Below are 25,881 nucleotides of genomic sequence, written 5' to 3' on the forward strand. Positions count from 1 at the left end.
CACCGGCAAAAATGAAGGGAATCCCAGCGAGGGGAGCCTTAGGAAAATCGCAGCATCGCAAAAACATAGAAGCCTGGAGGTGGGGTTTCCCAGCGAGGGGAGCCTCAGGGAAATCCCAGCAGCACAAAAGCAGGCGCTTCGCTGGCAACGGAAGTCCAGAGGTGGGGTTTCCCAGTGGTGGTGGCTTGGGTTCGTAAGGTGAAAATAGTTCGGAAGAAGAGGCAAAAAATCTTAAACACCAGGTTCATATCATGAAAAGTTTGTTAGATGAGCCGTTCGTAAGACGAGGTACCACTGTATATTTATGTCCACAGCATTTCACTGGTCTGCTACTTTATTTACTTTATCAATGAATGAAATAAGATATGTTTGGCATGAACTGTTTTTGACAAGCCCATGTTGGCTTTTGGTTATAACTTTGCTTTTTTTTAGGTGTTTGCATTCAATGGAAAAGGGTGGTTTCTTTCTCTCCTCCACTGAAGAACCATCGGGGAGATTTTCAGGCGCTTCCATTGATCTGTTGATTGCAGATCTGTTGATTGATTCTCTCTTCCAGGTTCTTCTCAGGTATTGATGTCAGGCTGATTGCATTCAAAGAGGCTCATACCCTTGGTTTTATGCATTTCTGAAGAGATGTGGTGATTTTTTTAACCATATAATGAAACTCCACCTCCTCTTTTGTCTGATTCTTTTGAACAGTTTATATTTAAATGTAAAGTATAATGCAAGGGCATCATTAAAATAAATTCAAAATACGAAAAAAATTCTCAATACATTAAATTCTAAAATAAAATAGAAATACAGAATTTGGCTCAATTTTAAACCAGTTATAAATAGCACTTTAGACTTATATATTGCCCCATAGTGCTTTACAGCACTCTGGCGGATTATAATATCAGCCTACTGTCCTCAACAATGTGAGTTCTCATTTTACCAATTTTAGCAGAATGGAAGGCTGACTCAACCTTGAGCCGGTTAGGGTTGAACTCCAGACTGTGGGGAGAGTTTACTTGTAATACTCACTTTAACTACTGTGCCACCAAACAAACAATTAAACATCATACTTCATGATTATAAGATGTTTACAATTAAAAACCAATCTATCAGAGAACAAAGCTGTCCAGAAAAGCAAAGCATCGATCATAAATCTACTAGAACCAAATAAAACTAAATCAGGAGCTATATAATCACTTTGTCTCCAAGGCCAGGTCTTTAATAACAACAGAAGAATAGGAGCCACAGAAATGTCTGCAGGGAGATCCTTCCAAATGGTAACAGAGTAGACATATTTCCTGCATTCCACAATGTGACATTGTTTATTTGAAAGGTTGCAGTTTCATTATCTATAAATTGATACATCTTAACTATTAACTGTAGGGAATTTATCCTTTTTATTTTATACCTATTAATGTTTTAGATTTATCACCTGGATAAATATCTGTTAATATATGAGAAAATAATAAAAAATACATTAAGGTCATAGATTTTTTTTATTTTTGTATGTGTACATCAACATTCTCACATTATTTTATACATAGCATTATAACCTGGTAATTACAAAACTGCTCACTGAAAAAGAAATGATAAGATGACTTGACTTGGGTTTGTTTTAAACACCAACAATTAAATTGCTAGATCTTTCCATAATGCAGAATGTTACACATTGATAGCTTTATCTGAAGTTTAGATAATTGTTCAAGTATGTTTTTTTTTCATTTAACAATTGTTACTTTCAGTAATTCAGTAAGGCAAATTACAAGATTTGAAATTTAAGAGGTTCATCAGGAGATACAGATTCTTCCCTTTATTCTGAACCCTTAATTCTCAGATCTATACTTCTCTTCAATTAAATGTCAGTAACAGAACCCCAATATCTGGAATTTTACATTACTGCAATTTGCAGCCAAAGAAGCAGATTATTATTGTTATACAGAATGTTTAGGTAGATTTTTATAACACTAGCTTTTGTAGCACAGTCATACAGTTGCCACAGTTCTAATAGTGTTACTGCTGCTTTTTACAAGTTTGTACATTGCCATCAGTTTTCATTAGAGGAAAAGAAAAAACAAGCTTTAGTTTAAAATTTGGGACACCAAAGAAAGCCAATTGTATCAGATACAATACTAGCACTGTAGCACTTTGCACTAGATGATGTCCGTGACAATTGAAGACACAATTTTAAATTATTCTAATTAATTGGAGAATACTCTAAGCACTTAATATTTAAGAGATGCACTTCCAATCTATATGCTTTAGTACAGTCCATGTTCCATTTCTCAAGGGGCACGGTATTGCCACTACATCATTGAGTACTGTAAAAAATAATTCACTCGTACATCTCAGATTCAGAATTCCTTGTTTGCATAGAAATCAAGATCCTGTACAGCTAGGTCTGACCAGTATAGTCTTGTGGCTATGGCTTGATCAGTTTACCACGTAGGCATCATATCAGGGAACCACATTCTTCCAAGATGTTTGGAAACTTCAGAATGAATTTGATCCAGATTATAGTCACTATCTGGAATGAGGACTTCTTCCATAATGGACAGTTCCGTGAGTCTGCCTCCACACATCTTTACAAACTCAATAAAGCCTCGACAGGTAACTTCACATTCACCAAGTCCCATGGCAGTTAAATTTTTACAGCGTTCAGCAATGCGAATGAGTTCATCATCCAAGGGCTGAAGACCATTAGCACAGACAACCAATTCAATCAGCCTTGGGCAGTTCAATCCAATGCGGCCAAGCATTGATTTACTTACTGCACGGCCAAAGTAAAGATGAGTTACAGGAGTTTCCTCTCTGAAGAATACATCAAACTCTTCCTCATATAGGAAGAAGTACATCACAATGTTGACTTTAGGGGAGTGCTTAATCAGCGCATCCCAGCTTTGCTTTTTGATGGTGTGAAATTCAGTCTGTCCAGGATTCTCACTTACAACATCTATACGGAGATGTTCCAGATTAACATGCTTCTCACTTGAAAGAGCCAGCAACAGTTCATCACTTAGTAGGTGGTAGTTAAGAGCCAACTCCCTAAGGCCATGACACTGGTCAGCAACACAAAGAATGCCTAAAAAAGACAGAAAGTTCAATGTAAGCATATAAAACATATCCATATATTTTTTTTTTATGCTATAGTGCTCATTTGCAGCAGCAAAGTTGCAAATATTTTAATGTATTTTGAATGGAGGGGGCAAATCATGAAAGTGATGGGGAAAAGTTCTACATTGTTTTTTCTGTTTGTTCAGAAACATATCTGCAAATTTAACAAAGAAACACTATGAATATCTCAGTGGGTTATCATTTAATATTTTGGTTCTCTGCAGTGACAAGTTTTAAACAAAAACAGTGTTAATCATTTTTTTAAAAAATCTTTAAAATCAATAAAATTTATTTCAATACAGCTTCAGTCCAAAACCATACATAATAGAGATAATCTGCAATGATTTAATTGGTCACAGAAAGATATGATGTCTGCCAGGGAGACAAAAATGTGACACAAGGATGGTTTTGTGTTCCATTACTTATGCAGCTTTAATTCTGTACAATGAAATCCATTGAGAAATTTCATTTCATTTCCATAGAGACATTTTTGTGAAAGTTTTCTCCAATCATTAATTTCTAATTTTGCCTTATTTGATCTGAAAATGAAATAAATGCCTGTTTAACTAGGAATTTATGAAAAAAATCAGCTCATCTAGTGAGCAAAACGCTCCATCAACCATCTTCTCAACTGAAAAAACACGTAAATCAAAATAGTAACTCTCATGACTCTCACAGGACAACCATGTTTGTTATCATCTTTTTTTAAAAAGAACATCTGTTGCAAGTTTCAAGCAGGCTGGTGGCCGCTTGGATGAAAAGGTGATTCCAGAGCCTCTCCATTTATGGTGCTTCTGGATCCCTCAACAAAGAACAACTGGATGCAAAGCTAAGGAAGAGGACAGGCTCTGGAATGGAAACTGTTTCTCTCTTTGCCCCAAAAAGAATGAAGTCATTAAGTGTTGAAGATTGGAGACACCCTTTAGCAATAGCACTTAGACTTACATATTGCTTCACGGTGCTTTACAGCCCTCTTTAAGCAGTTCAGAGTCAGCAAATTAGCCCCAACAAAGTGGGTCCTCGTTTTACCGACCTCAGAATGATGGAAGGCTGAGTTAACCTGGAGCCAGGGAGGATCGAACTGCTTGGCAATTGGCAGAACTGGCCTGAAATACTGCAATCTAATTACTGCACCACCACGGCTCCTATCAAAACATACTGAAGTAACAACCTGTCAACGTATGAAGAGAAATGTACTTCTTTCCTGCCTCACATTAAGAATGTGATTGAAAAGTTCCTCACTATGCCTTTCTATTGAGACAACCTAAGATTAAAGAATATATATAGGAGAGTTACTAATGTGCCCAGAATAGGACCAACTACACACCACTCCAATGAGAAGATAGAAGAATTTAAGAAGCCATTATGGTGCAGCGGTTTGGACTAGATGATTTTCAAAGTCCTTCAGATCTTATGCTTTATGATTCTATTAAATTCAGAACCCTCCACAACAGATCAACATTACCAAACTGTAAAATAATAAACCTGTTTCTTTATTTAAAAGATATAGCCTCAGTTGCTACATCCAAAAAGCGATTCAAAATTTCTACTTAAAAATGAACCCAAGAACGGCAATGACAAGAGTTAAAAAAATGGCCTGGAACACTTGCAACAGTGTTGTATTTTGTTTACTTGGGTTTATTACTTACCAGCAGGTGACACATGAGGACAGCTGTTCATTTTAAGCAATTTTAAAGTGTCACTATTGTTAGCAACAAGGACCTTCAAGGATGGATCATCTACGGGTGTATCTTCAATCTTAATGGAAGATAATGACTTGGAATTGATGAATACTACTGTCAGTGCTGATACAAAATGAGCCTGTTCAAACAAATTAGAAAGGAAAAGTTTTACATATATCTCCTATAAATTCACTGTGTTTTTTTCTTAAAAGAGATAATACTATTGGTTCATATTTCTAAAAAGCTGTTTAAGAAGAAGTTTTTCAAAATGGATGTTTATCTAGAAATATTTAATGAGTCATTACTGAAAAATACACATAAGGTAGATGGTTTAGAGATATTAATATTGAAGAGTACATCCTTAAGAATACACTAGGCCTAAATGCAATAATGGACTACTTGGCAGATCAAATTCAAATACTGTGGTAATAGCATAATTTTGCCAAAAGATTATAACCAATTATGTCATTTAGATTATAGAAAAGTGTTGAGCAATAGATTACTCCCCCTCATTCCATCTGGTGAGTTGAATATTGACTGAAATACATTTGAGAGGCATACAGAAAATGAATTGTGGGAAGAGAATTACTGTGAAGTAATTATAATTACCGTACATCAATTTATGAAATAACCAATTTGAAATAACTGTGAAGAAGTGGAAGTTTGAGTGGAAGTTCACTGGAATTATATTGAAAGGAGTCCAATGACAGGAGGATTTTTTTTATTAAAAAAAAGACTCTTCTTGTAGATTTTATTATTTATTACCAAATCTAGTCAACACAGTGGCTAGTGATGTGAATTATAGGATACCATCTTGAATGCTTATTTATCTAATTTAGCAGAAATATGGAGTACAATTGTAAACATTTGTAGATAATGAATCGGCAAACGACTAAGATTTTCAGAAGTGGTATTATATCACCTGAATATTATTCCAGCTCTCACAAAACTATTTCTTCTAGAAATGATAAGGAACTCTAGCATAAAGAGGACTAGAAAAGTCTTTTTCCCCAATTTGTAGAGGTTCCTATTACAGTGATCCCTCGAGTATCGCGAGGGTTCCGTTCCAAGACCCCTCGCGATAATCGATTTTTCGCGATGTAGGGTTGCGGAAGTAAAAACACCATCTGCGCATGCGCGCCCTTTTTTCTATGGCCGCGCATGCGTAGATGGTGGAGTTTGCGTTCCCCGCCGCCCACGCAAAGGGGAAACCCCGATTCGGCTCCTCGCTGCTGCTGCGCTACCGAGCAGATCAGCTGCTGGGCGGCCGAAGGAACCTTCCCTGGGTCTTCCCGGCCGCCCACGCAAAGGGGAAACCCCAGCTCCTCGCTGATGCCCCCGCTCGCCCGCCCGCCGCCCGCCAGCAAGAGGGGGAGAGATAGAGAAAGAGAGAGAAGGAAAGAAAGAGATGAGAGAGGGAGGAAGAGAGTGTGAGAGAGGAAGAAGCAAGAGAGAGAAAGAGAGAGAGAAAGAAAGATGAGAAAGGAAGGAAGAGAGTGACGTCATCGGGTGGAAAAATCGCGATATAGCGTTTCGCGAACATCGAGATCGCGAAACTCGAGGGATCACTGTATACCAAACATTGTTCTTAAAGCAAACCAAATCAATGAATTATTCTTATAGGTGACACATGGGTGAAAAATGTATTTATGAGTTTTCCAACTTCATGTCTTTGCAAGCAATACCTTAGAAACATCCATAAAACTTGGCTTTGCTGTTGAAATTAAGCCAAGTGTCTTGATAGAACAATTCACCAGTTGAGAAAGAATATCACATGCTGCTTCTGCAGATTCGGTACTACTGTCAACCTGGGGGGAAAACAGTTTTTCATCAAGATAAAGATTATCTCATGCTGCCATTCCTTTTATGCCTCTTTGCTATCTTTAAAGCATATGGGAATCCTTTGATCCTCAGCACTACTAAGTACTGTTTTTCATCAGTTAATTAAGGTTCACCATTCATCATCTACCATTCTTGAAGAGAAAGGTGTACAAATATATATAGAAGCTGATACAGCACTTCAGACAAGCACACATAAAGTGAATACAGGTGGTCCTTGCTTTGCAACAAATGGGCCTGGTAACTAAAATAATATGGTCATTAAGAAAAACATCCCGTGACCACAACTTGAAATTTTAAGGCTGGCTTTTCCATTGACTCTGCTAGTTAGAAGCCAGCTATGAAGCACCACAAATAATGATCACGTGATTGTGGGATGCTGCAACAATTATAAAAGCCTGCTGCTTATGAAACTTTTAATCTTGATCATGTGAGCACAAGGATACTGCTATAATTGCAAATGCAAGAACTGGTTATCAATTTACTTTACTAGTGGCATTGTAACTTCAATCTTTGCTAAACAGACAGTTGTTAAGCAAGTTCTACATGTACATTTAAAAATATGATACAAGGAGTCACTGTGCACTTACTAGGATATGTCTGCCATACCATTCAGGTGATCAAGATTGATTCATTTTTAAAGAAAGTACACTAAGACTTCAATCAAGAGAAAGTCAAAGACAGTCCCGTACATATTTATTACTACAGATTTCTAAAGTTAGAAATAGCGATGAGAAAGAATGAGTGATCCGTATTTCACTCTGCTTCTGTCTGTATATAAATATGTCTATTCACTTGTGCTGAATGTATATTGTTTGCTGCCAGCAATTCCTTCCAAACCCTTTGCTATGAAGGATGGGGGGATTTATTCATTTATTTAGCGTATGGCATATCATACATGTGCTAGCAATATATATTGACATAAATTGTATTAATAAATTAAGAACTGTGGGATATTGTGAATCACATCAGGGCTGAAGGGAAAAGGGTATAAGGGAATGATTGAACTGGAATCCCCAAATCTACTTTAACACTTCTAAGTTGTATTTTTCTTTCAATACTTCAAGTAGGTAGTATATAAAAAAAGCTTTCCCACAAAAACCCCACCAAAGAAAATGCAAATCCAAGGTGCAAAAGTATATACAGTAATACCTCATGATACGAACTTAATTGGTACAAGGAGGAGGTTCGTAAGACGAAAGGTTCGTAAGACGAAACATTGTTTCCCATAGGAAACAATGTAAAGTCAATTAATCCGTGCAACCAAAAAAACCCCCCGCAAAAAAACGGCTTTCGGCGACTGCTGGGAAGCCGCGCGGCTGTTTTAAAAGGTGACAGCCGGCTTGGGGGGCTTCCCAGCACCCCCCCGAACCCGGGTTCGGGGTTCGGGGTGGTGCTGGGAAGTCCCCCAGGCCGGCTGCGACCTTTTAAAACAGCCGTGCGGCTTCCCAGCTGTCTCCAAACGCTGAACGCGGAAGTTTGGCTTTGGCGTTCGGCTTCAGGAGACAGCCCGGGTTCGGGGGGGTGCTGGGAAGCCCCCCAGGCCGGCTGCGACCTTTTAAAACAGCTGCGCCGCTTCCCAGCTGTCTCCTGAAGCCGAACGCCAAAGCCGAACTTCCGCGTTCGGCTTCGGGAGACAGCTGGGAAGCGGCACGGCTGTTTTAAAAGGTCGCAGCCGGCCTGGGGGGCTTCCCAGCACCCCCCCGAACCCCAAACCCGGGTTTGGGGGTGTGTGCTGGGAAGCCCCCCAAGCTGGCTGCGACCTTTTAAAACAGCCGCGCCGCTTCCCAGCTGTCTCCTGAAGCCGAACACCAAAGCCGAACTTCCGCGTTCGGCTTCGGGAGACAGCTGGGAAGCGGCGCGGCTGTTTTAAAAGGTGACAGCTGGGCTGGGGGGCTTCCCAGCAACTTCCCGAACCGAACCCAGGATTCAGAAAAATTTTGCCTCTTCTTACGAACTTTGTTCGAGTTACGAACCGGCGTTCGGGAGGCTTCTGGGAAGCCCCGCCGCCCGGCTGTCACCTTTTAAAACAGCCGTGCGGCTTCCCAGCAGTCTCCGAACGCCGGTTCATAACTCGAAAAAAGTTCGTAAGAAGAGGCAAATTTTTTCTGAACCCCGGGTTTGTATCACGAGTTGTTCGTAAGACGAGGGGTTCGTATCTTGAGGTACCACTGTATATTATACAACAAAATTCAGAGTTAGGAAACATTATTTACCTTGAAGCTTACATACTGCAAATGGTTAGCATGTCTCTTGATAATCTGCTGAATAAGATCAGGATGAGTGGACTTCAAGTAAGATGTAGCAGGCTGATTAAGTTCAAATTCAAACTTTCTCCAAAGATCAGGGATATGAAATACTTCATTCCATCTCCGGCAAACTGAAGAGGCCCGAGCACGATCAACAAGAGGCAGGTACTGAAAGATTTGCAACACTATATGGATTGGCATGCTTCCCCAGTCAATCAAGTTGAAATTATGAGATGCAGCAAACATTGAGCTATAAAAACCAGTTTTTTGCTTTTTCTCTAGCGTTTGAAGGATGGGATTTTCATATTTAACTGTCTCCTTGATCCTCTTCATACCGATAACAAAAAATATCACGTCAAATACCGTTGAATTGTGTAGACTTGACAAAGCTTTCTGTAAGTTTTCAAATACAGCTGATCTCTAGAAAAATAGGGACAGAATTAAAGAACATTCAGAATTCAAAATCTGACTATATTAATCAATATTTATAAAATCCTTATTTTTAGAAAGATTAGATACTATCTGAGGGGTCAATTGATACCATTCAATTTTATTCTAGTCAGTTGGATGTTTTCTATTGACATCCAAGAAAAGTTGTGGCTGACTTTAAGATCACTTCCCACTCTCTGGATATAGTAAAGCCATAACCATAGGCCTTTGGAAAGCTATTTATTTCATTTATATAGCTACCCATTTCACAGCTCTTTGTTCAAACCCCACTGTTACATTCAAGGCAAGTCTTAAAAATGCCAATTTCAGGATTTTTTTCAGGGCTTAGAAGTTGAAAACAGTTTGTCTAGTAGTGATTTCCTAGGTGATGGAATGTAGCAGTCTTAATTCCCAGTGCATTCCAGAGGAATCAGATTTTGCCTTCCAGGTGCAGAATATTAAAGAAATGTGCTTGGAAGAATCACGTGCCTTTCTTACCTTTGACATCAATCTTGCCAAACCAAACACTCTTTCAATATTAAGCATATACTCTGAGAAATATCAGGGAGTAGCTGTCTTCACCTTCTTTCTCCCACACAAAATATTTGGACTGAGCTCCCTCTTATTACTCTGGATTGCATCCCCTCCTTCCAAGGAATCCAGACTATATTCTATCACACTTGATTTATTCATCTTCTTAAATTTCCCTTATTATTTCTTTACAAAGGCTTATCATTGTGCTAAAAATGGTAGTGAGGGTGAGAAGTCTGCGGAGTGGGGCGGCATATAAATCCAATAAATCTAATCTAATTTAATCTAATATAGATAGTTTACCTCTCAAAAGATTCCTGCCCTCATTTCTTTTTACGAAGTTGGCAATCAAATTCAGCTATTTTGTCACTGAATTTTGGCAATGCAATCTGAGATATCTGAGAGATCCAGGCAGCCACAAAGGTCGCTACAGGTTAAACTGCTGCACCCATAGCATAACACAAAATTACCCAACCTTTCTGGGTTGGCATCCTGGAGGGGGGTGGATGTGTGTGCGCAAATGGGGTCGTGAGTGTGCACACGATGCCTGCATAGACATTACTGCCCATGGTGATGCTAGCACCTGCATGTCGCTCGTGGTGATGCTAGTGCTAGAGGGGATGTGGACGCACACATGCCCACACACTGGCTTGCCACATGTGTGGCCCAGTGACCAACAGGTTGGGGATCCCTGGTATAACAGATTCTTAAGTTATTTTCCATTTTAGGCTCCTTCATAGAAAATTAATTTACCACTGGCTATTATGTAATTTTTTTTAAAATTGAAGTGTTTGTTTCCTCTTTCCCCGTTCATAATTACAATGTAAAAAACTGCTAGTAATAGAGACATTTGTTTTTTATAGTATTTATGTTAATGATATTTCTTTAGGCTCCAGGGGTTATTAACTTGTTAGATTGACTAAGTAAGAATATTTAACTAAAACTGTCCAATTAGTTGCATGTTAAATTGCAGCTGGCAAGTAAAATCTTCAAAATGGCATTCTCACTTCCCCTGATGGAAAGCTTTTAATCAAATAATATTAGGATTAATGGTTTCAAATTTAATAAATTCATCATCTTATCAATTATACTAGACTTTCATTATCAGTTTAGTCAGTTATAGCATGACTAATGGATAGTCTGAAATTTAAATCCAGTGAATAAAACAAGTGATTAAGACTACATATATTACAGTACAACTTTATACTGTATGTGTACACATGGTAAAACACAATAGAAAAGTTGTATCTGAATACACAACCCTATCTGCATCTGTCTGACCTATGAAATATATAGAAAGTTTGATATACAGCACAGGTTCTAAAGCTATTCTATGCACACTATTTCAGAATTGATGTTATATAAAATGCCTCCAACAATGTAATTCCATGCATAAGTGAGATATTTATTTATTAGATTTTATTTGGCTTTTTAAAATACAGTAATACCTCGTCTTACGAACCTAATTGGTTCCGGAAGTAGGTTTGTAAGGTGAAACGTTCGTTAGACGAAACATTGTTTCCCATAGGAAACAATGTAAAAGCGATTAATCCGTGCAAAAAAAATAATAATCCCAAAATGGCGGTCCGCTGGGCGCCGCCGCCCGGCTGTCACCTTTTAAAACAGCCAGGGGGCTTCTCGGCGTTCTCCTGAACCCGAACTTTTCGGGTTCGGGAGGCCACCGAGAAGCGCCGCCGCCCGGCTGTCACCTTCTGAAACAGCTGGGGGGCTTCTCGGCGTTCTCCCAAACGCTGAACCCGGAAGTTCGGGTTCGGGAGGTTGCCGAGAAGCGCCGCCGCCCGGCTGTCAGCTTCTGAAACAGCCGGGGGGCTTCTCGGCGTTCTCCAGAACGCCGAACCCGGAGGTTTGGGTTCCGGTTCAGGTTCCGGAGGCCACCGAGAAGCACCCGGCTGTTTCAGAAGGTTACAGCCGGGCAGCGGCGCTCGGCGGAGCACCGTTTTTGCGATCGGCAGCGGCATTTTCAGCCGATCTGGAGGCCAGAAAGGAGGTGGGGAATCCCAATAGGGAATTCCATAGGCGGAGCTTTGACGTCACGAAGACGTCCGACCGGTTGAAAACGCCGCCGCCGATCGCAAAAACGGCGCTCAGCTTCTCGGGGGCGCCCGGCTGTAACCTTCTGAAACAGCCGGGCGCTTCTTGGCAGCGTCCGAAACCCGAAAAGTTCGGGTTCGGGAGAACGCCGGGAAGCCCCCCGGCTGTTTTAAAAGGTGACAGACGGGTGGCGGTGCCCAGCGGAGTGCCATTTTTCAATCTGCGGTGGGTTCGTAAGCCGAAAAATGTTCGTAAGAAGAGGCAAAAAATTTCCGAACCCCGGGTTCGTATCACGAGGGGTTCATATCATGAGGTACCACTATAATTTAAAGCAGTGAACTCGCATAGAATTCCTTCCTTCTCCTATATTACCCACAACAATCACACTGTGAGGTGGGTTAAGCTAAGGCAGAGTGACTGACCGAAACTCATCCAGCCATCTTTCATTCCTATGGGAGGACTAGACCTGAGTTCACTACAATACCAAACCGGCTCCATAATAGAGCATTCAAATAATAGATGATCACATATGGGATAATTCTGTCAATATAATCTATAAATGCATTATTTTTAAAAAGTATTTACATACTGTATATATATTTAAAAATCCTATAAGGCAATATGTCATATATATCAAAGTTAAAAATTAAGATTTTATGAGTTATCTTCAAAGTAAACTGAGACACACTGACCTAGTGCTATGACTGAAATTCATTTTTTTCAAAAACTGGATAAGGGCAAGTGTAAGCCTAATTGTTTGATGCCAGATCCATTAAATGTGTCTCATTGAGATTACTAGTGAAAAACATTAAAAATAAGAATAGCCTAGGAACAAAACAAATGATTAGTCCAATTACTGCAGGCCATGAAATGGCATCCTTCCTACTCATAGCACCCCCCAAACACAGACCAATATTCAGAGAACTAATAATAGAAAATAATAAATACCAAATAGAACCAAAAGACTAGTTATCTTTGTCAACCTTCTAAAAGAACATTTTATAGAAGAACAAGTTCAGGGATATAAGACATCGGACCTCAATCTAAACCAGTGTTCCCCAACCTTGGCAAGTTGAAGATATCTGGACTTCAACTCCCAGAATTCCCCAGCCAGCAAATGCTGGCTGGGGAATTCTGGGAGTTGAAGTCCAGATATCTTCAACTTGCCAAGGTTGGGAAACACTGATCTAAATAATCAGGTTTTCTCGTGAGATGGACGGGACATAAGTTTAATAAATAAATAAAATAAATAAATAAAATAAAAACAATATAGTTTATTAATACAGTACAGTAATAGTAGTAAACTCAACTACTGCCATACACAAATTTATTATGGTATTTTGGGCGTATAAGACACACTTTTTCCTTCCTAAAAGAGGCTGAAAATTCGGGTGTGCATTATACTCTGAATGTAGCTTTTTCTAACCTTCCCCCCCCCCCAGCCCAACTAGGTGCTAATGATCTTCCCTGCTTCCTGTTCCCTCGGAAGAAGGTTTTTCCAGCCCTAAGTCTTTGCAGGCTTGTTTTCATTCCTGCTTCCTCTGAAAAAGCGGTGATCTTCAGCCCTAACACGGTGCTAATAATAATAATAATAATAATAATAATAATAATAATAATAATAATAATTATTATTATTATTATTATTATTATTTAGATTTGTATGCCGCCCCTCTCCAAGAACTCGGGGCGGCTCACAACAATAAAACAATGTACAAATCCAATATCTAAAAACACAATTTAAAAACCCTTATTAATAAAATAATCACACAACCAAATCAAACCATACATAAAACAGTAGTTGGGGAGGTGTCAATTTCCCCATGCCTGGTGGCAAAGGTGAGTTTTCAACAACTTACGAAAGGCAAGGAGGGTGGGGGCGGTTCTGATCTCCAGGGAGTTGGTTCCAGAGGGCTGGGGCCACCACAGAGAAGGCTCTTCCCCTGGGGCCCGGCAGATGACACTGCTTAGTCGACGGGACCCAGAAAAGGCCCACTCTGTGGGACCTAATTGACCACTGGGATTCGTGTGGCAGAAGACGATCCCGGAGGTATTCTGGACTTGCTACAGGTTTTTAAAATTCCTACTCCCTCTGAAGCAGTTTTCCCTGTTCTAAGTCTTTGCAGGCTTGCTTTCATTCCTACTTTCTCTGAAAAAGATTTTTTCAGCCCTAACCATGGGATAAAATAATGTGCTGAAAGTAGGTAGATTTTTCCCCTATTTTCTTCCCCCAAAACTAAGGTCTGTCTTGTATCCGAAAAATACGGTAGTTCCTTAACAAAGCTGCCATTTTCCCTTTTGAAATCAGAGTGCCAATTAAATGATTAATAGTTGTAGTTTCATAGTTTTAAATCTCTTTTTGGGTGAAAACCTCAATACCGGGATATACTGGGATACTTAATACTGGGATATAAGTAAAATAATATCGTTTGTACAAATAGTAAGAAAGATACATATAAGACTTTTTGCGTGTGTTTGTGTGGGGCGGGGAGAAATGGCTTAAGTTTGACCGATAACAGAGCTTAACAAGGCTACAGTTTCAGATCACCAGACCCCGTTATCCTTTTTAAAGCTTGGAACACTGTAGCCAAATACTTTTGAAATACTAAAATATGTTCCCTACTACCCCAAATCATGGTATTTTCTGGAGGCAAGATGGACTGGAATCCAAAGATTCAGGCTGTTCTGAAAAGCAGTTACCTTCAACCAAGAGACAACATTGCTACTGCTATCATCATTGCTATATATGCTGTGTGGTCAGAGGAATTCAGCCACCAGGGATGTTACTCCAGCAACTGTTGCATATACTAAGTTCACTTAAAAATATTTTGAAGAGAGTATATTTGAAGTGTGTGTGTCTGTGTGTGTGTTTCTGTGTGTTATATAATCCTTACAAGTATGCATGTTTGTACATGCATTTATAAAATCAAATGGGCCTGATGTATGAATCATAGTTGGGTACCTTTGTGCCCTGCCCTGAAAGGGTTGCTATGTCAACATACAACTCCTGTATACAATCAAGCAAAATATAAAACACCACACCCACCAATATTTTATCATCTCATCCTTTGATTAAAATCTGACTATATTAATATGCTATGTAGACACTGAACAGAAAATCCACCCTGCATAAACTTTTCTGCTTTTTTTCAAAGTTTTAAAATTGAATACAATAAATTAAATAAAAAACTAAATGAAGCTTACAGCAGACTCGCTGAAATGAAATGAATAAATAACCAACCAACCAACTAGTTTTCCATACTATACCCTTCTGGATCCAGGATGTTTATCCCCAAAATCATGTTTGGCTTTTCCAGTCAGCAAATAATTTAACTGGGAAGAAAAATAATGTGGCCTTAAGTTTAACTCTTCAAAAAAAGCCCAACAGAAATTCTGTACTCATGGATGCCATTTTTGTCCACAGATTGGTTGCATGGTTCTGCATTCCCAATTGTAGTATTTGGCCTCAAAGCATCAACTACTGTGTTTCCTGCAAAATAAGGCTAACAGAAAAATAAGCTCTAACACATCTTTTGGAGCAAAAATATAAGACCCTGTCTTATTTTGGGGAAAACACATTATAATTCCATCATAAAACCCTCCAGAAAACATCACATGGGCCACTCTAGCACTGAGGACATTAATAACTCCCCTGTGGTGTCTGTTAATGCATGGTAATGCTTATACCACTCTTAATATACTGCTCAAAAATATAAAGGGAACACTCAGATAACACATCCTAGATCTGAATTAATGAAATATCCCCATTGAATACTTTGTTCTGTACAAAGTTGAATGTGCACAACAACATGTGAAATTGATTGTCAATCAGCGTTGCTTCCTAAGTGGACAGTTTGATTTCACAGAAGTTTGATTTACTTGGAGTTATATTCTGTTGTTTAAGTGTTCCCTTTATTTTTTTTAGCAGTGTATTACAGTAATGCTTTAAGTAAGATATTATACATACTGTACTTGTATTTCAGTGATATTATGTGTTATATTTGGACATAAAATACTGGCTAGGTCCTGCAATATAGAAAACTGTTATATTTCCTTTCAGCCAATTTAAGCACAGAGCAGAATATTGTAGAGATGACCTGTACATCATAAATCTTTACCTGGTATCTTATTCAGAATAAATAAAACACAAATATTTCACATATAACACTATATAACAATATATACCCAAATATATTCAAGTACGGTAAGTTAAAATTCACTCCAGTCTGAAGACTAGTTTCATAAATCAACTGGCCTTAATTAGAGGTACATGTGCACATATATACTTCACAAAATGTGGAAATTCCAGCCTAGCACAAACAATGTTCTGGTGTCTGAACATCATCCCATTGAGTTTTTCTGATTGAATGAAAGCATTTAACTGGACAGCAGGGTGGAATCCCAGGAGAATGATTGACCTGTGACGTCATCCACCAAAGAAAACTGACATGCCCAGTTCAGGACACACATGGAAGAAGGGACTAAATTAGAGTTTGGAACCAATGCTTGTTTAAGCAGATTATTTCATGTTTTGAATACAAAAATATCCAAAACTGATTAACTATATTAAACATCACCAGTTAAAGAAGAAACTCCATGATATCTTTCCATTATTATCTTTCAGTTAGACATAACTGAAAGATATAATGAAAGTACTTTGAATTATTTAACAGTGGTTTAGCAGATTGCCTATATTCATAAAGATGTTACGGATGATACGCTTCAAGTGCATGCTTGAAAAATTACAAAATCTATATTATGTATATAATATTTGCTGACAGAAAAAGTTCTGATATTTTTTTGTTAAGCTCTTTAAAGATGACAACACTTGGAGAACGAAATTTGTTCTAATTTCTTTTATATATAGTATAGTGAATTGAACTGCACATTTTATCTGCAAATCATTATTTGTTCTGATTGCACTGATGATATTACAGTACAAGAATATTACAAATTATATTACATAATGAACAAATCTGCAATAATCCAATATAGTTCTTCAAGCAAATGCACTTTAATTAATATTTGATTACTAGCATTAGTGTTAATAATTTTACAATATTATCTGGAAATTCTAGGAAAGGAAGCTTTAAAAAACCCAATCCATCTACTATTTTGAGCAAATTTAAAAAACAAGATTATTATTATTTTTTTTTTTAAACATTCTTGTGACTTTCAGAATTCATCTCCCAATAGTGTCACAGATAGATGTTTGTTTAGGATAATTTGTAAATAACTTAACACACCCAAGCAATTTGTTACCCCCATTTTCTTGACTGTGTGAGGGCTGAATGGCAAATGCCCTAACACTAGGGGCGGAATACAATTACTGCTGCTACTGGTGCGCTGCACGTGCAGCTTCAGTTGTCTTGGGTGTGGGTGCGTGCGTGCTATGCGTTCGTGTCCCCAGTATATTTTTGCTTCTGCACATGCAGAAGAAGCAAAAACGCGCTGAAATCTTGCAAGGGGACACGAACATGTGAGATTTCAGCAAGAGATTTCAGCAAAAAAATCACCACTCTTGCACGCACGCGCATCTCCTTGTACGATTTTGCTTCTGTGCATGCGCACGAAGCAAAACATTCAAAAAATTGAACAAAAATCGTGGTGGTGCCCTTAGGATTGCCACCAGAGTGGTCACGCACAAATTGCGTAATCTGCGGGCCACTATCAGTGCACAGCCCCCTATCGCAGTGTTTTTCAACCAGTGTGCCGTAGCACACTAGTGTGCCGTAAGACATAGTCAGGTGTGCCGTGGGGAAATTAAACATGGGTCCCCAAACTACGGCCCCCGTGCTGGATACGGCCCACGGAGGCCATTTTTCCGGCCCGCCGCCAGCCGCCTCCATCTGAACAAACATTCCCCTCACAATCCCTCCAGCTATTAACGACAGGAAGACTGGAAGCACAGGGAACGCTCACAGACCAATCACCTTCTAGGATTCATCCCAACCACTAGCGACGAACCAATAGCAGGCCGCCTCTCATCCACATCCAGGAAGGTCGCCGCTTGGGCTGCCGCGCACTTGTCATTGTGTGGCCGCGACGAGTAGTTGAAGTTGCTACTCCTCCCCATGGTCCTGGTCAGGACTGGAGGTAAATTTAGCCACCACTAGATGAAGCCTTCAGCCTCAGCTGGTTATGTCTATCCTGATGGTGTATATAGATATTTGGCCTTTTTCTTTTTATAAGAGGCCCCCGCAGAGGGTGATACTATATTATTAACGATATATGTATAATTTGTACTGTGTTAGAATGTCATTTTGTGTCATTTTGGTTGGTGGTGCGCCCTAGGATTTGGTAAATGTAAAAAATGTGCCATGGCTCAAAAAAGGTTGAAAATCACTGCCCTATCGTACCAGTAGCATCCCACTGCTGCCTAACACCCTTCCTTCAGCACTTTGTAGTGCGTTTCTCAAACTGTGGGAATACAGTGTAATGCTACAGTTATACTGTGTGCATCTTTTTGTCCTCTTAAGCAAGAGAGAGAGAGCAATTTCATTGGTGCATAAGAAACTCATTGACAGACTAGGCAAACCTGCTTCAGCTTAACCCACTTTGGAAGATTCTGCTTTTGTTATTTTTTTATTTTTTATTTGGCTAAATACAATTTAATACTGCATCCAAGTTCAGCATTTTTTAAATTTTAACTACAATTATTTAAAAGAAGCCTACTTCAAATCTTTACCTGAAAACCAATAATGATGTCTCTGACCAATAATGGTGACTGACTGACAAGCTTTCATGAGCAACAAAGAGAGAAGAAGTAAACATTTCCAATTTCTTTGTGGAAATTTTACTTGTGAAAAAGTAAATACACACATTTAAACTCATCGAGTTTTGTATGGTAACATTAGACTGTAATCATTTATCTGCAAAAGCAACAACAAAAACAAAGAGTTAGAAAATAGCTCTCAAGGCTTTTATTATAGAATGTCAGTTTTGTAACATATGGATATGGCTATCAGATTTCGGCTACGAAAATTGAAACATTCACTATAGTCCTTGATTTATGACCATAATGAAGCCTTCATAGTAGTTGTAAAACAAGTCAGTTACAACAAGTTACAACAATTTTGTAACTTTTTTCCAGGGGTCATTAAACAAACAGCTAAATCAATGGTTCAATGGGCATGGTTTTGTCAAAAATAGGAAGCAACTGTTTTCAGTTAAACTGTTGTTAAATGCAGTCACTCGGTCGCAGCATACTGCAAATGGAAGTAAATTTGGCCATGATGCCAAGCATCTAAAATGTGGTCACGATGGCATGGAGGCTCCAACAAGGGGAGCTTCAGATTGAGATTATAAATCCCCCTTTTCAGGTTGGCTGTACCTTTGACAAGTCATATATTGAGTACCAACTGTACATGACAACAAAGTGAATATCCACATTTCACTGCTATTATCTGTCATATGGATGTTTATAGTCCAGGTCCTATAGGATTTATTTTCTTCAACTAGCTTCATCTGATTACATTTTGAAAACGTGATGCTCAGGTTTCCTATGTATGTTGCTATAGCATAAATAAAAATAAGGAAACTAAAACTACAACCTAACAAGCATTTCAAAATTTGAGCAACATAAAAAATGGGATTCCTAAAATATATGTCTCATTTTACTTTACCTTTTTGCATTGCAAAAAAAATAAAAAATTAGCCTAATGATACATTTATATAATTACACACTGAGAAAAAAAGATGAGAAAATTATCTCTCCACTAAACATTAGAACTTAAAATTAATTTTAGACAATTGGCAGGAAATTCAGAATAGGCAAAAAAAGAAATACATACAGCATATTTTGTTGGTATAAAATTTAGCGGTAGCCATTATTTAAATATTTTTAAAAGATAATTAGTTAAATTACGTATGTCAATAGCTAGTAATCATTATGGCCATGCTAACATTTATGTCCATAAGCAATAAACCAATGAGTATCTTTAGAGAACAGAAAGGAAAAAGCTTGTTATATTTATGCCATCTATGTGGGCTTGCTAGAGCATTCTAGGATTCAAGATGTTGAAGTTTGTTAATAATATAAGAATACTTTTGTTGGATAATCAAAGACTAAACTGCACATTTATGTAGATTTATTCCATGTAAATATTCTTAAAATGATGACAACCAGTGTTGTGAAGTTGCTACGGTGTTAAGACATGCACTGTGGATACAAGAGTTGCCACAGAAGCTCATTTAGGTGACTTTGGACCAATTAGACAGAGAAAGACTCTGTCTAATCTATCTCTGTGGGTTGTTATGGGAGGAAAAACGAGGAGGCAGACCTAAAATACTTTTGTGTTTATCTTCTGAATTAAAAAACAATCAAAATATAAATCTAGTTAATAATTAAAGACATTTAAGTTATAAGGCATGAGATTTTGCCCTGTCAGTGGAAATCAATGTTGAGAACCTAATTCTGAATAATATGAGATTAACCAAGAATTACCAATGGGTTTGGCAAAAAGTGAAATTACACATACCGAAGCACAGGATTGAAAAGATACACAGTAATTAAAATGTTATTTAGTAAATATATCTGGAGATCAGTTATTTCTTTTAATAACTGAAAAAACCCCAAATATCAATGTTTGACCGAAAGTCAGATTCGTTTTGAGTAAATATATATCTAAGTGTAGAAACTGGCTATAGGGTAGACATGACATTTTGGGTGTAATATTTATTAATACTGTATATTAAATGCTAAATGAACTAGGAAGAGTAACAAAAAGTTAAATTAATATAATTTCATTATAGGAATTATAGGAATCTCCCATTCCAATATTTTCCAAGATATATGATAATTTTACAGAAAATACCTTTTTGTTTACATACTGTAGCAATGAAACAGAATCAAGATGATGGTTAGGTACAGCATACATATTTCTGGGAGAGAAACATATAAGCAAACTTTTGTGGATAATATTTTGATATTAATTAAAGTGATAAAGCCCTTCATGGCACCGGACAAGGATATCTGCGAGACCGCCTTCTGCCGCACGAATCCCAGCGGCCGGTTAGGTCCCACAGAGTTGGCCTTCTCCGGGTCCCGTCGACTAAACAGTGTCGCCTGGCGGGACCCAGGGGAAGAGCCTTCTCTGTGGCGGCCCCGACCCTCTAAAACCAGCTCCCCCCAGAGATTAGGACTGCCCCCACCCTCCTTGCCTTTCGTAAACTTCTTAAAACCCACCTCTGCTGTCAGGCATGGGGGAACTGAGACATCTCCCCCTTGCCTATGTAGTTTTATGTATGATATGTTTGTGTGTATGTTTTTTATATACTGGGCTTTTTAGGCTTTTTAATGTAAAATTGTTATTTTAGATTTTAATATTAGATTTGTTACTATATATTGTTCTTATGATTGCTGTGAGCCACCCCGAGTCTGCGGAGAGGGGCGGCATACAAATCTAATTAATTAATTAATTAATTAATTAATTAAAATATAAATAAATATAATTATAAATAAATAAATATAAATATAAATAAATAAAATAAAGTAAAGTAAAATTAAATTAAATTCAAGTGAGGCTTTGAAACTCTGTAGAAGTTTTTCCTTACCTAAAATGTTGGTCCACGTTACACAATGCTGGATGAATGATGTTCATCCCAATGGTTAATTGTGGCCATGAGACGATCACCTGCATCTGCCTGCTTGCACTTCTATGCTATATAAAACAGTAAAGAAATTATATTATAATCTCCCAAAATGTTACTTCAAAAGTGTCTCAACTTTTCAGAAAATGCAAGAATGTAATCATCATTACAACTGACTCAAGTCTCATTTACATAAAGAATTCTTTTTTTTTTCATCTTGAAAAAATAAATTCTATAATTTCTTCCTTACAGCCAGGTTAATATGCTAGCCTGTTATATCTGAGATAGCAGGCAAGCAGATTGATACAAACTGTACTGCCCCATAGTTATTTCATATTACTGGCCTCACTCTGTTCTGGCATTTGGCGTCATCTCTTTCTGCACCCTCCCTGGGGAGAACTAAATGGATTACTGGAGTAATTGTTTATCTTCAATAACTGTAATTTGTGTTAAAAGGGCAGTTCAGTTTTTTTAAAAAAATTGAAAGTGCGTTTTAAAACAAATTATATCTATATACATCTGTATTGACACTGTCTGATAAACTAAGCACAAATTTTCTCTCAAGGTCTGTTTGCATACTCCAATCTGCATTGGATTATTCCTTCGTTTGCACCTTTTCAAAAACTGCCAGGACAAACAGTATCCACCATTTTAGATGTATTCTTTCATGATGAAAATGTCTATGTCTATATCTTTGTATATGCATATACATATGTATATTTCAAAATAATACCGTACAATGGCACCATGAACCTTTGTAACATGCTAGCAATAAAAGACATAAAAATGAAAGCACCCAAGTATTGTCTTTACCCATCTTCAAGATGCACTGACCCATGGGAAGGAAAACAGAGTTATGTCTAGCAGCTGTACCAGTGTTTACAAACAGCTGCGTAAAGCATAGCCACACACATGGAATTTTACACCAAGCAGATTTTCAATTCATAATGAATCACAGACTGCGATGATTGCTGACAGGCTACTGCTTATTTAAGCTACTGCATGACTTTTCTTTTTTTCCCTCCATGAGCCCCATGGAGGCCTCCCTGCCACTTCTTGGACACTTATTAGGGTTCTGAGGATAGGATAAGAAATAGAATAAGAAATAGGAATAAAAATAGGAATACAGTAATAGGAATAGAATAGGAATATGGAATATAGAATATAGAATAGAATAGGAATAGGGAATGAAATAGAATAAGAAATAGAATAAGAATAAGAAATAGGAAAAGTAGGAATAGGAAATAGAATAGAATGGATTAGGGACTAGAATAAAATAGAATAGGGAATAGAATAGAATAGGGAATAGAATAGAAATTAGTATTGACTGCAAGTATGTATGGTTTTTTATTATATGATAGCTTTTATCGCATTGTAGATTTTATTGTTGTACAGTATTTTATTGCTCCTTTTATTACTATTGTATTTATTATTGCTGTTAGCCGCTCTGAGTTTGTTTTGGAGTGAGCAGCATATAAATACAAACAAGCAATAAATAAATAGGAATAGGGAATAAAATAGAACAGAATTTTATTGTCCAAGTCTGATTGGACCCACAAGAAATTTGTCTTGGTGCCCATGCTGTCAGTGTGCAAATGTCACCACAACACTCAAAACTCACAATTTTGGCCTTATTTGATTGTTTGCTTCCCCCCTCCCGTTTAATAACCTAATAGGGATATTAAACAAAACAACAGGTGCCAAGGACAAGCTTCTAGGCTAGAGATGCCCCATTTCAGCCGTTCGTTTTGGGTTTACCGTTTTTACCTTCTCTTCTCCTGGCGGGGAGACATCATCGCAAAGAAGGCAGGCATCCGACGAGCCACACAAAGCGTCCCAGGCCTCTCTTGCAAACCACGACTTTGAAATTATTTGCTTCCCCCTCCCACCACCTCGAAGCTATTCTTAGGGATGGCTTACCTTACTGGCCATCCACCAATGACAGCCGCCAAGGCAGAGTGCAACGAAACCCCTTAGACCTGGAAGCCTGGCAAGGAAAGCTCATCAACATCAGGATGAGAGTTTCCCACCCGAGCTACGTTCACCGCCGCTATCCCGGACTTCCAAGCCAACTGGCGATGACCAAAGGCATCCCGGGGCTCCTTCGCTACCCTCCAATCTCTGCTGACCTCACCGGCCCCCGCGGACCCAGAGCCAGGCCCAGGCTTCTGCGCAGAAGCCAGATCTTCTCGCCTACGACGATAGCCTCTCCCCCCCCCCCCCCACTCCCCGCAACTTACGTTGATCGGCGCTCCTGGTCCGCCGGGATGCAGGCAGTATACCGGTTGAGAAAGGGGGGAGTGCAAAGGAGCCTTACGCGACGCCACCGAGACCCACTTCCGCGACTACGGAGAGGAGTAGGCGTTGCCGTTTGACAGCCGTTGCCCCCGCCCACCGACGTGTTCTTTCCGCGCAGGCGCTTGCCTGATAACGCATCTGGGTTGACCCAGATTCGGGAGCTCGAGCTTCTCGACGCTCGCTTCCGCTCCCTTGCGGACGTCCAAGGTAACTATGTTCTCCCAACTACCGCCGCCGCCTCGGCTTCTTTTCCGGTAGAAAGGAGAGAAAGACAACGCATGCGCGCAGCTCGGGGATGGGAGGAGGAGGGGGGTCAAGTCGTCACGTGACCGTTGCTACCATTTTGGGCTCGAAGTGGGTTTTTTGTGGGCGTTTTAAGATGGTAGCGCGCTTTTGTCCCGTCGGGAAACTTAGCGGGTCGCCTTGCTCCCCCCCTTTTTAAAGTGAGGTTAGAATCTGTAAACAAACATGAGAAGTAAGGGGAATATGCTGAGCAGTTCAAAAATAAATCCAAATAAATACTAATGTGATAGTAAAGAGGGAATGAAAACGTCAAGACTCAAAGGCGGGCCTTGTTTTAAAAACCAGTAAATTGCATATTTTTTAAAAAAACACCTGTTAAGTTCAGGGGGTTTACTCATGAATTAGCTTGCAAGCCTTACGCTATTGTAAAATTGTCGCTGGTAATTTAGGTTATAAGAGAACCAGTTTGGTGTCAGACTAGAAAGGAGAAAGCGGTTAGTATGTCCCTCTGGCTTTTAGTCCTAGATAGTAGGCAATGGCAAAGCACTTCCAAAAACATTGCCCAGAAAACCATATGAATTATTCCAGTCATTTGCCAAGAGTCAAACCTGATTTATAGGGAGCCTTCAAAAAATTGAGGCTATCAGTAGTTCCCAAACTTTTTGGCCATGCCCCACCTAAGCATCTCTAAAATCCTGATGCCCATCCATGCCATGCCATATATTATTCAAAAAGTAACTCCTACTGGTGCGAAGCAAACCTAAAAGGCCAATAACATGGTGTAAACAAGGTTCCAATTGCCCCCATTAAAAATCAAACTTCTACCCTATGGGGCAGAGGTCCCCAACCTTTTTTGCACCAGTTGTTCTTACATAATTTTGGGATGCTGAAAATATAAATAACATTTAAAAATGTATATTGGCTCTAGTTTCCATAATATAAGCAACAGCTAATGAAGTAAGGGTTATAAAATGCCTGATGCAACTTACAACATAGATTACATAGCTAGTATTGGTGACCAATAGAAAACTACCACACATACCAAGATGATTTATTTATTTATTTATTTATTTATTTATTTATTAGTTGGACTTGTATGCCGCCCCTCTCCGAAGACTCGGGGCGGTTCACAACAAGTAAAAACAGTCACATGATGTAATATTAGCTATTGATTGGCAAGTTAGACAGTGTTTTAAACATTGTTTTATGCTAGTAAATTTAGTTATGCCTTGAACCTGTTTAAATAAAGCAGATAATTTGTTTATCTGCTTTACAGATAAAGTACATCCCAAAAACGATGGATCACAACCGTGATAAGGAAACCCTACAACTTGTATTTCGGTTGCAAAATAGGTGACCGGGCCACAAACTAGATGCCACACATATGCTTTAATTCATGTGGATCAAGACTTGTCCAGTGGTTGAATGAGAATAAGCCTTCTATGCCTTTCACAGTGCCAATGATTTGGAGAGAAGCAACAGACCATATCAGTAATTGTTATTTTTATATGGCGCCGCCAATTGAGAAAGGTCTTACTAAGGAAAAAAAAGTTGTTTGTGGAGTATCCAAACATTCTATCAGCAATACGTCCAGTACCACATGGAGAAGGACTACCGATTCCAAAAGCGCCTGAATCTTTCATAGTTGAGGAAGAACCTCAGGAAACCTGTATTGATGAACAAACAACCTTACATGACCCAGATTATTTTATTTTTTCGATTTTTATGCCGCCCTTCTCCTTAGACTTAGGGCGGCTTACAACATGTTAGCAATAGCACTTTTTAACAGAGCATTTTGTCTGCATTTTGGAGGTGGGAGGGTTACTTTGTATTTATTACACATTTAAAAGGTCAGTGAATATTTA

At 38.7% G+C, this 25,881-nt stretch overlaps 1 protein-coding gene across 2 annotated transcripts; it reads right to left on the bottom strand.

Moving 5' to 3' along the window:
- Nucleotides 1-1,471: 1,471 nt before the first annotated feature.
- On the bottom strand, nt 1,472-24,026 carry LOC139160838 (F-box/LRR-repeat protein 21-like). Of its 2 annotated transcripts, none has more exons than XM_070739211.1 (6): nt 23,716-24,026; nt 21,440-21,546; nt 8,843-9,295; nt 6,473-6,595; nt 4,755-4,926; nt 1,472-3,073 (listed from the first exon to the last, which is right to left on the bottom strand). In XM_070739211.1, exons 3-6 carry the CDS (start codon nt 9,206-9,208, stop codon nt 2,430-2,432), a joined length of 1,305 nt encoding a protein of 434 aa, XP_070595312.1. In that variant the 5' UTR covers nt 9,209-9,295; nt 21,440-21,546; nt 23,716-24,026; the 3' UTR covers nt 1,472-2,429. The 2 variants fall into 2 exon arrangements, with proteins under 2 accessions (XP_070595312.1, XP_070595313.1); XM_070739212.1 differs by having other exon boundaries at nt 23,396-23,730.
- Between the last annotated feature and the right edge of the window lie 1,855 nt (nt 24,027-25,881).

Source organism: Erythrolamprus reginae, chromosome 2 (genome assembly GCF_031021105.1).
Source record: "Erythrolamprus reginae isolate rEryReg1 chromosome 2, rEryReg1.hap1, whole genome shotgun sequence".
In the NCBI taxonomy this organism is placed as follows: Eukaryota; Metazoa; Chordata; class Lepidosauria; order Squamata; family Dipsadidae; genus Erythrolamprus; species Erythrolamprus reginae.